General features: G+C 36.1%; 1 protein-coding gene across 7 annotated transcripts in view; it reads right to left on the bottom strand.

The window, feature by feature from the left end:
• Positions 1-409: 409 nt before the first annotated feature.
• The window catches only part of ICA1 (islet cell autoantigen 1), a 61,718-nt gene continuing 50,907 nt past the window's right edge, over positions 410-11,220 (bottom strand). For all 7 annotated transcript variants that reach the window (XM_081932249.1, XM_081932248.1, XM_081932243.1 and 4 more), the window contains 3 exons: positions 9,370-9,642; positions 1,793-1,888; positions 410-1,314 (listed from right to left, as the gene is read on the bottom strand). In XM_081932249.1, coding sequence (XP_081788375.1) covers positions 1,193-1,314; positions 1,793-1,888; positions 9,370-9,642 — 491 coding nt within the window. In that variant the 3' untranslated portion in view covers positions 410-1,192. The remainder of the gene's footprint in view (positions 1,315-1,792; positions 1,889-9,369; positions 9,643-11,220) is intronic.

The following is an 11,220-nucleotide window of genomic DNA, read 5'->3' as shown; positions in this document are numbered from 1 at the left end:
AAGACAGGTATTGGGACAGAGAAGGCAGGTTTTCATGGCCCAACAAAATGATGTATATTTATAGGGAGCCCATCTGACCTATCCTGCTGGATGGGCAGAAACAACTAGAGAAGATAGATTAAAAAGAACCAATTCTATAAAGATTAGCTTGCTGATTTGTTTGTTTGCTTGCTTCCTTTCCATGAATGTCACCTGGCACCAGGCAGTTGGACACTAATTAAATAAATGCCTGAGATAATTCATGTTGATAATAACTATTCCCTTATGGGCTGATGGTTTATTATCTTTCCAACAATAAAGTTAACTATAGATTTCTGACTACAAGTGATAATACAGCATTTCTATCATTTTATCATTTTTATGTTTCAACGAATAAAAAAGGTCATTTACACATACATTTTTTGTCAAAACCATCTTTATTAAAGAAGAGTGTTACAACAGGCTTAAGAACATGGTTGTATGAAACCAGCTACAATGAAAAGAGCCTTATATAGAAAACAAAGATTATAATGAATGCACATGGTGGCAAAGGCAATAAAATCTAGTCTCTTTTATAGCAGAAACTGCTGGCACAAAAGAACACTCTAAAAGTATATAGTCTTGGCAGTGGATTTGGACTTATGCCATGCTATTTAATAATGTAAAATCAGAGAATGAGCAGAATAGATTCATACTCAACTATAATTTTCTTTGATTAGCCCCTAAGTATAGACTTTTCATTATTGATACTAAGAATAGAAATTTAGTTTATATTCTAATGCTGCACTTATTACATATTATAGACTTTTTGATTCAATCCATGCAACTTCCAATTACATGATTTTCTTTTCTGATTTAAGCAAAGAATAAATATACAAAAATAACTTTTCTTTTACAGTTTACCTTTTTATTTACCATGTGACTGCTCTATCAAGAACCAAGCGACACAAAGTACACTAATCTAGTCAGCAATTCCCTTTAAATCAAAATCTCGTTCAGTACATCTACTTACAAAAATGGGTGTAAACTGTTTATATAAACAAGAGCTAATAACTGTAACCTATAGAAAGGGAAAGGTCAATCCTGTGATTTTATTAGAATGGCACAAAAGTGAGAAGTTGTACAACAACGCATTGGTTCAGTTTTAAATTTTCTTAAACCCCCAAGATAGTGTTAATGATTGGTGACTAGAGATTTACCATAGCCAGACAGCTCATGCATTGAGCAATTCATGTTCTTTATCTGTTTTCCCAACAGCATCTGGGTTGGACAAAGGGTCCAGATCAGCAAAGAGGCTAAACCAAGCTGTTAGATCTTTAGAAGAACTTGCAGCTTCTGCAAAAAAAGAAAGCATAGACTATGTTGGCCAAGTCAGTATTTGTGTTTGACTGCAGTTTTGAAGGATGACATGAGAACAAATAGATTTAGGAGGCATTACTCAAGAAAGGATTTTAGACACATCTAAGTAGACACTTTGCCACATGTGCTTATGGTAGGTTTACCCTTTCTTTCTCTTTATTTATTCATTGTGTATGCAAATTTGAAACCTAGCTTTCATGAGACTCTTCTCAAAAGTAATCTAACAGTCAATGTAATTGTAAATATAACATTAGAATGGGCATGTGAAATCCAAATTATGTACATGTTTGTACATGTATTCCAAGGATGATGAATACTTTAGTCAGAGTGCAGTAAAAATAAAATATAGAATAGTTTCAAAGGAAACTATTCTTTGTAAATAGACCTGAGGTTCTGGGGAAGTCTGAGCTCAAAGGTAACATTTAAATTAAAAAAAAAATCTTTTATCAGTTACCTTTCATTGGTGTCTTGTTGACATTTGGGTTGAAGTTGTTGGATTTCTGTCCTGTCTGCACCGCAGGTGATGGGTTAATGCTGCTGGCTGCCCAACCTAAGATTCAATAAAAGAATTGCATTTCTATGAATCAATAGTAATTACTTAATCATTTAAATCATTCAAGGCAACAATACCCAAACCATTTTCTGAAAATCAAAACTCTTGACATGTCCTGAAATGCTGCTTTCATTTCGCTTTGTCATGTCATTGATTTACGGAGCTGAGGTTACCTTAAGCAGGCTTATTTTTCTTTGTATTATTTTAATTCTTCACAAGTTCTCTTTATGTATTTCTATTTTTGCTTAAATATGGGATGACTTTAAACCTAAGAAAGAAATCCAGAAGGCAGTTCTTCTGGGATAAGCTGTTATTAACAAATTAGAACTAAACAGAGTTAGGAAAACAAAAGCCTTTTTGTTAAGGTAGCAATATGGGGCGGGGGGGGGGGAGGTCTGTGATGGCTCAGCCGTTAATGATACTGAGCTTATCAACTGGAAAGCTGGTGATCCAGGTTCAAGATCCAAGTGCCACGCACTGGGTTGAGCTCCTGTTCTTGCCCCAGCTCTTGCCTACCTAGCAATTTGAAAGCATGCACATGTGAGTAGAATAATAGGTACTATTTCTGTGGAAAATAACAGTGTTCTAGGTGCCTTTGGTGGATAGTCATGCTGGTCACATGACCATGGAAAATATCTTTGAACTGGCTCCCTTGGCCAAGAAACAGAGATGAGCACTTTGCCCTAGAGTCGGGCACTGCTAGACAAGGAAAACCTTTACCTTTAGCAACACAGGTAGCCCTTAACTTATCATCATTCAGTGACCATTCAAATGTGACGTACAATAGTCCTTGCACTTAAAGACTGTTACAATGTCCTCGTGATCACATAATCCAACATGATTCGGCCGCTTGGCAACTGGCATGAAGTTGGGGTGACCTGATTGCCATCTGCAACTTTCTTAGTCAGCTTCCAACAAGTGAAATCGATGGAGGAATCCAGATTTGCTTAACAATCTTGTTATTTGCTTCACAAATGTGTCATTTAGCGGGAGAAGTTTTGGTCTCAATTGAGATTGTAAGCAAATTTCTTTTAGTTTTATAGAAATATATGATTACGCTCAGCTTCAGGTGTGAAATGAGCTAAATAGCAAGCTGAACTAGGTTTCTAGTCCAGCATTTAGCTAGAGTGGATTAAAGTTGAATGCTTTATTAGCTTTATAGATTAATTCTGCAATTTGCAGGATTGTAGCAAAAATGCTATTGTTCTCTGCCAATGAAATGCATTATAAGAAATAATGGTTATCACAATTAGCATTTCAGTCATGCGAATGGCATTTTGTATGCATTTGCAATACTTCCTCAATTATTTAAGGAAGATTGGGATCAGCCATGATACAATAACACAAGTTCTCCCAACTTAGGGTTACTAAGCAATACTGACGTAAAAAAGCAAGTAGCGATACCAGGTTTCATCTGATATTCTACCAAAGTGCTCAGGGACTTCAGAGGATTGGAAAATATAAATATATGTTATAATACACTGCCACTCCATGAAAAAAGAGGCTACTGTCACTTTTTGATTAGCAGACATATTACATAAGGAAATAAACAACTATGCTTTCTACTAGACCAGTGGTTCTCAACCTATGGGTTGGGACCCCTTTGGGGGTCGAATGACCCTTTCACAGGGGTCGCCTAAGACCATCGGAAAACACATATTTTCGATGGTCTTAGGAACAGAGACACCAGTTTTATGGTTGGGGCTCACCCCAACATGAGGAACTGTACTAAAGGGTCGCAGCATTGGGAAGGTTGAGAACCACTGTACTAGACTGACCATATGAAAACTGATTTAATGCATTCAATTTTAAGGGCAGCTGACAAAGTTTATTGCTAATTTGGAATACACAGTATGTCAATTTAGTAACCCATCAATAAAAACATTAGAGCAATGGGAAAAAAGAGAATAAAAGCAGGACTCCCCAGTAAGTAAATTTATAGAAAATTTGGTACTTTAAGGAACACTATGGAATTTCTAATGTGAATATTTTAATTTACTCTAAAATATGTTTACTGCAATGTTATATAGCTAGTTGTGTTGTTTAAATAAAACACCCGAGCAACAAAAATGAATTATTTCTGAAGATATGTTTTACTTATAATACGACTAAGCAATTTTCAATCCTGCTTTTCTCCAACCTGCCAGCCCTGTTTTATTATTTCAGTAATTACTCAAGAGCAAGTCACATATTTTTGTTTTTTTTAAAAAATCCAAACCACAAAAAACAAAGAGGAAAAAAATACAGCTCCTCTTTCTTTAATGATGTTAAAATGTCCACACCAACTCTTCATTTTGGGGGAAGATAGAAAATGTAATCCACTGTTGAAAAAGTTGCCTGCTTCTATTCAATAATAAGAGTTGAATTGTTTACAAGCAAGCTGTTGAAACAGAGCAATCGTAACAACATGTTTAATTAGATTATGGATTGACTGATCTAATAATTTTATATTTATTCTTATTTAAGAATATTTGATTCTAACATCACAATTTTCATTAAATATGAAATATGCCTTTGGTTAAGTATAAGAATTGGCAAGCTCCATTTTCCTATTAAATAATGTTGGAGTCTTTAGTATACTATCTTTTTTGATTCTAGCTCTCTACTTCAAAAGACCTTGGAGACTATTAATGAGAGTTGACTGGATAGGTCCTTAATATGTATAGGTAAAAAGCCAAACACTATATTATATGTAACTCCAAACAGTTGCCCCATTACTTTTCAATTTATATCTAAATCCAATAATTCAAATGCTTGCTGATCTAGCCCATCATCTGGCCATTTTGTCTGTATGCCAATGTTATTATATCTACCTCACAGATGGAAATGAGAAAAGAACTTAGGCAATAGCTTTAGTCTGCAGGGAACAAAAACTATTAATAAAACATCAATACAATACAATAGCAGAGTTGGAAGGGACCTTGGAGGTCTTCTAGTCCAACCCCCTGCCTAGGCAGGAAACCCTATACCGTTCCAGACAAATGGCTGTCCAACATCTTCTTAAAGACTTCCAGTGTTGGGGCATTCACAACTTCTGGAGGCAAATTCTGTTCCACTGATTAATTGTAGTGTCAGGAAGTTTCTCCTCAGTTCTAAGTTGCTTCTCTCCCTGATTAGTTTCCACCCATTGCTTCTTGTTTTATCCTCAGGTGCCTTGGAAAATAGTTTGACTCCCTCTTCTTTGTGGCAACCCCTGAGATATTGGAACACTGCTATCATGTCTCCCCAGTCCTTCTTTCTATTAAAATAGACATACCCAGTTCCTGCAACCGTTCTTCATGTTTTAGTCTCCAGTCGCCTAATCATCTTTGTTGCTCTTCTCTGCACTCTTTCTAGAGTCTCCACATCTTTTCTACATCGTGGTGACCAAACCTGAATGCAGTATTCCAAGTGTGGTCTTACCAAGGCATTATAAAGTGGTATTAACACTTCATGTGATCTTGATTCTATCCCTCTGTTGATGCAGCCTAGAACTGTGTTGGCTTTTTTGGCAGCTGCTGCACACTGCTGGCTCATATTTAAATGGTTGTCCACTAGGACTCCAAGATCCCTTTCACAGTTACTACTGTTGAGCAAGGTACCACCTATACTGTACCTGTGAATTTTGTTTTTGTTGCCTAAATGTAGAACCTTACTCTTTTCACCATTAAATTTCATTTTGTTAGATATTGCCCAATGTTCAAGTTTGTCAAGATCCTTCTGTATCTTTAGCCTATCTTCTGGAGTGTTGGCTATTCCTGCCAGCTTGGTGTCATCTGCAAATTTGATGAGTTCCCCATTTATTCCCTCATCCAAATCATTGATGAAGATGTTGAAGAGTACTAGGCCCAAAACAGAGCCTTGGGGTACTCCACTGCAACACCTCCCTCCATATAGATGCAGTTCCATTGAGGACTACACGTTGAGTATGGTTGGTCAGCCAGTTACGAATCCATCTGGTGGTGATGCTGTCCAACCCACATTCTTCTACTTTATCTAGTAGTAGGTTATGGTCTACCTTATCAAATGCCTTACTGAAGTCCAAGTAAACTATATCAACGGCATTCCTCTGGTCCATTAATTTTGTCACTTTGTCAAAGAATGCAATAAGATTAGTCTGGCATGATCTGTTTTTGACAAACCCATGTTGGCTTTTGGCTATTACTTTGTTTGCTTCTAGGTGTTTGCTAATTCGTTGCTTGATTATCTTTTCCAGAATTTTTCTTGGTATTGAGGTCAAGCTGACAGGTCTATAGTTTCCTGGATCTGTTTTTTCCCCTTTTTTGAAGATGGGAACCACATCAGCTCTTTTCCAGTCCTCTGGTAGTTCCCCGGTGCTCCAGGATCTCTGAAAGATATAGTTCAGTGGTTCTGAGATCTCGTCTGCCAGTTTCTTCAGAACCCTGGGGTGTAATCCATCCGGTTCTGGTGATTTGAACTCATCTAGGGTACAGATGCTCACTTACCATTTTCTTCCCTATTTCAACTTGTGTTCCTAATCTGATTTTTGTGGTGCGTTTTTGATAGATTGGACTGTTTTATCCCTTTGTGTAAAGACAGATACAAAACATGAGTTAAATAGTTCTGCTTTCTCCCTGTTGCTTGTCACCTTCTTGCAACTTTCTCCCAGCAATGGACCAATTGTTTCCTTAACTCTTTTCTTGTTTTTAACATGTTGGAAGAAGCTTTTTTGTTATTTTTTACTTTTGTGGCAAGCCTTTATTTATTGTGAGCCTTAGCTTTCCTCACTTCATCTTTACATGCTTGGGCTATTTGCTGATATTCTGCCTTAGTTATGTCCCGCCCCCCCCCTTTCCACTTTTTGTACTTATCTTTTTTCTCTTTCAATTTGTCAGAGAGTTCTTTATGCAGCCATGCTGGTTTTTGGGGGGAGCTGTTATTTTTCTTCTTCACTGGTATTGTGCTAGACTGGGCTTTTGTAATCTCGGTTTTCAAAATTTCCCAAGCTTCTTGAGTTGTTTTCCCCTTGAGGATTCTCATCCACGGAATTTTTCCCAAGCTCTCTCTAACTTTATTGAAATTAGCTCTCTTAAAGTCCAAGACTCTGATTTCACTTTGTTCTACTACTTGTGTTTGCATAATGTTGAATTCCAATATTGCATGGTCACTTGCCCCCAGGGTTCCTGTGGCTTCAACACCTTCTATCATTTCCTCTCTGTTAGTGAGAATTAAGTCCAATATGGCTGATCCCCTTGTTCCCTTCTCTACTTTTTGGAAAACAAACTTGTCTGCTAGGTTTGTTAGAAACCTGTTGGATCTTCCACTTGGTGCAGAGTTTGTTTCCCAGTTCATGTCAGGGTAGTTAAAATCCCCCACTACTATTGTGATGTGCTTCCTACATACCTTAGTTAGAAAACCAAGGTCTTAGTTTTTTGCTTGACACTATCATAAAATAACATAAAGCAAACAAATGGGACTCCAATCAAACTGGTGCACACCTGTACATTTTTGGAGTACAATTTCATACCTCCTTATCCTGGTATATTCATTTCTCCTACCGAACAAATTTTATACAGTGTACACCTCTACAGCTTTGGTAAGATTTTACCATTCAAAAGGAGTCCATTATGCTCCTGCAACCTGCAAGATCTTCCAAGTTAAGGCAGTCCTACAGATTCATTAGGGCTTTCAAATTTGCTCTCTTACAAAGCTGTTACTTTGAATGAGTTACTAAACAAATAGTTATAAGTTGAAGATTACCTGTACAGTGTGTTTATGTTGTACATGTGCGCACACAATCAGAAAGCCACATATTTATAATGTTTTTTTTCAGGAACCATATAAAATGTTTTATTATTTATTCCATCACTGCAGCCAAACACATAGATTTTACCTCCCAGACTATTCAGCACTGATCATACTGTTTGAAAAATAATGGAAGTTGAAATGGTTCTTCTTTCAAAAATCTCTGTTAAACAGGTTATAGGAGGTCCTACATGTCCCTATCCTCCAGCTTTTAATTTTAATTCTTACCTTCTGTTACTTAACTGCTGTTTTATGAAAAGCAGTCACCACTGTGAGAAATGTTATACACATTTCTTGCCATGTTTAGATCCTTTTGGTTTCTTAATAGACTTATTTATTAAATTTGTTTGCTGCCCCATCACGCCTAAAGGCGACTCTTATCCTGTATCAAGGTAAATCAGACCAACTAAAATATTCTTCTCTTTAGCATTTTCCCAGTGTTGAGAAAGCAGCTATTTTTCTAGTCAGACTTATTACGCCAAAGAATTTGGAATAAAAACCACTGAAATATTCATATCATAGATCTGCCAGTCCTAATAGTGTCCCTTTAAAAACATTCTTTTTATTGCTTCTACCTGAGCAAAGTCAGAGGAATAATTTTCCCATCAACAAATGACAACCAACCCAACCCACATTAACACCCTGGGGGAATTAAGTACCCTTCACACTTGTCATCCCTTCATTCTAAAAATAATGAGACAATTTTTCCTTTCACCCTTTACGCCTCCCTCCCACAGCCACCATCTGCCCAAGAAACAGCAGAGAAATTAACATAAAATGTTGGCAGCAGAGAAGATGCCCCACTGTACGGGGAAAACTTAAACAACAAGAACGGTGATGTAATAAAGCATGTTTTCTTTTAAATCTGGTCCTGGATTTACACATCTTTTAAGTGTGACAATAATTAATCAATATTCAATGAGAGCAAAACTGGTTATGATTTTAACAAAAAAAATTTTTAAAAAATTAATAAAGTTAAGAGTAATATAGACAATGGAATCACCACACCCTAGAAATTATATTTGCAAACTTATCAGGATATGTATGCATGCAATCACATTCAAGTAAAATGCAAGACAATCATTTTAAGTTTTATAAGCAAATTTGATTTCCCTAATATTTCTTCCCTTGGCTTTTATTTACTAAACAAACTTATATAGGCAACCATCTTCCAGAAGAAATTCTGGGTAGAAAACAAAATTAAAACATAATACAATAAAAGACCATTTGAAATAATAAACATCATTGGGGCCATAGTAAAACTCAAATTTATTCATCAATTGCCCCATGCCATCAATCTCCCAGTGCCTAAGGGGAAAGCACGTCTTCAATGGTCAAGAAATAACCCACTGCTGGTTCTGACCATCTGTAATTTCCTATTCCCATTGTCTGAGTTGCAGTATCATTTACATATTGCCGAAATAAGTACAGTGAATCCATATTGCTTGATAAATCATAATTAAAATTACATTTGTTAAATTAACAAAAGATAGAAAATTATGACTATTTAAATATATTACATATTTAAATATTTAATATATTAGATATTTGGAAACTTGTTTCCTTCTTGTCGCTTCAATGGAAGAACATTGCTACATACTGTACTAGAATTTGGCACTAAACACCTACACTCATTCCTGTTTTACCTTCGCCAAAATAATGACAGAAACAATAACATCAACAGACAAATGACTAATTTGGGATTATAATGTCAGATATGAAAACAAGCTTACCTTGAAGAGAACGTTGCAAATTATTCATGTTTTGGTCTAAAAGCTGAGAAGGAAGGAAGCCTGATGATGATGATTGATTGCTCTCCATTTCTCCCACTGAAGAGTTTGCCCCTGTCTCAGCAAGGGTAACCTCTCCAAAGACAGCTACCCATTCCCTGCTGAATTCGCTATCATCCAAAGAAGATGCATTGAGAATCTCATTCAATAATACCATGTCATTCTTATCAGTAGGTTCAGGTTCTAGGGAGCTCACAAGCTGGTCCTTTGATATTGCTAAAAGAATAACAACATACAGATTGATAGATTAGTTAAAATAAGAACAAATGTAAGGAATAATCACCCAGATCTAGCCAAAGGGAATGAACTCAAAAATAAAGTACATATAAAATTCTCAGATAGGAGTAAGACTTCTACCTGAAACCCTATAGAGTTGTCATCGATTAAAATAGACAACTCTAGGCTATACAAACAGTTCCATCTGATAAATACAATTTCTCATATAACCCTTGATTAATGTGTGCACAATTATTTAAATTTAAATAAACAGTTGAGCTAAATAATCTTAATATAGTTCTCCAGTTTTATATTTTGGAATCATTCTATAATCTGAAAATTTCTGATCTCTCATCTTTCACATTAACCTTAACTATCTGTAGACTAGTATAGACAATTTTTTTTACTACAAGTTCTGTGGGCGTGGCTTGGTGGGCTTGGTGTGGCTTGGTGGGCGTGACTTGGTGGGCGTGGCAGGGGAAGGATACTGTAAAATCTCTATTCCCTCCCCATTCCAAAGGAATTACTGCAAAATATCCATTTCCTCCTGATCAGCTGGGACCCAGGAGGCAGAGAATAGATGGGAATGAGGCCAGTCAGAGGTGGCATTTACCGGTTCTCCGAACTACTCAAAATTTCCTCTACCTGTTCTCCAGAACTGGTGAGAACTTGCTGAATACCACCTCTGCTGTAGACATTGTAGTACACTTCCCAATTTTAAAAAATATTCCCAAAATTGCACCAAATAAGTATTTTCACTAATAATCTAAAATATGAAATTTGTTTTTTGTCAATGCTTTCATTCTTTTTTTAAAAGGAGATATAATTTAATAAGATTAGTAAATAAAAAGGGTTTACCTAGCAAAAAGTTTACTTTCTAGTGACATTATTCTTACTGAGCATAAATTAGTTTGGCTGAAAAAGAGTGATCTTATTATGGAAGGCTGAATGCTCTTGAAGTAATGGACTTTAGTTCAGTTATTACAAATTTAGCATGACCCAAAATTACAATGACTGGAGATTGAGATGGTAACCTTTCTTGGGAAAAGTTAATTTAAAACATATTTAATTTATTTATAAGGCTACTTATGGGACTCTGTCTTTAACAATAAAAACAACTTAAAAAGAAGCAGAAGAGAGAAAAGGTATCTGAAAGAGACAACTATTCAAATGCAGCAGAAAAAATGTTATGAAAAGCTCATCATCCACCAAAACCCAAGACCTGAGAGTGGAGAGCCAAATTTTTACTATATCTGAATGAAGATACAGTAGGCCCCATATAAATCTCTGAGAAAATGCTGTTCCAGAGGGCAGGTGCAACAACAGAGAAGACCTTCTTTCTGGGTGGCATCAGATGACATTATTTGAACAATGCTATAATAAGCCCAAAGGAAGCAGGCAGAAACAAGTCACTTTTAAAATTTTACCAAGACTTGTCCAGGCAGTTGCCAGGAGTCAAACTCACACACATACAAACACACACACTGCAGATAACCTTGAAGATTTAAATAGAGAAAATACAAGAACTAAATCTAGATTGTTAAATAAATCAGAAAATGAATTAACTAGCAAATTGTA

This window comes from Natrix helvetica (genome assembly GCF_964273705.1).
Source record: "Natrix helvetica genome assembly, chromosome: Z".
Classification (NCBI taxonomy): Eukaryota; Metazoa; Chordata; class Lepidosauria; order Squamata; family Natricidae; genus Natrix; species Natrix helvetica.
Note: the sequence above shows the minus strand (reverse complement) of the source record. Positions and strands in the feature narration are given on the sequence as shown.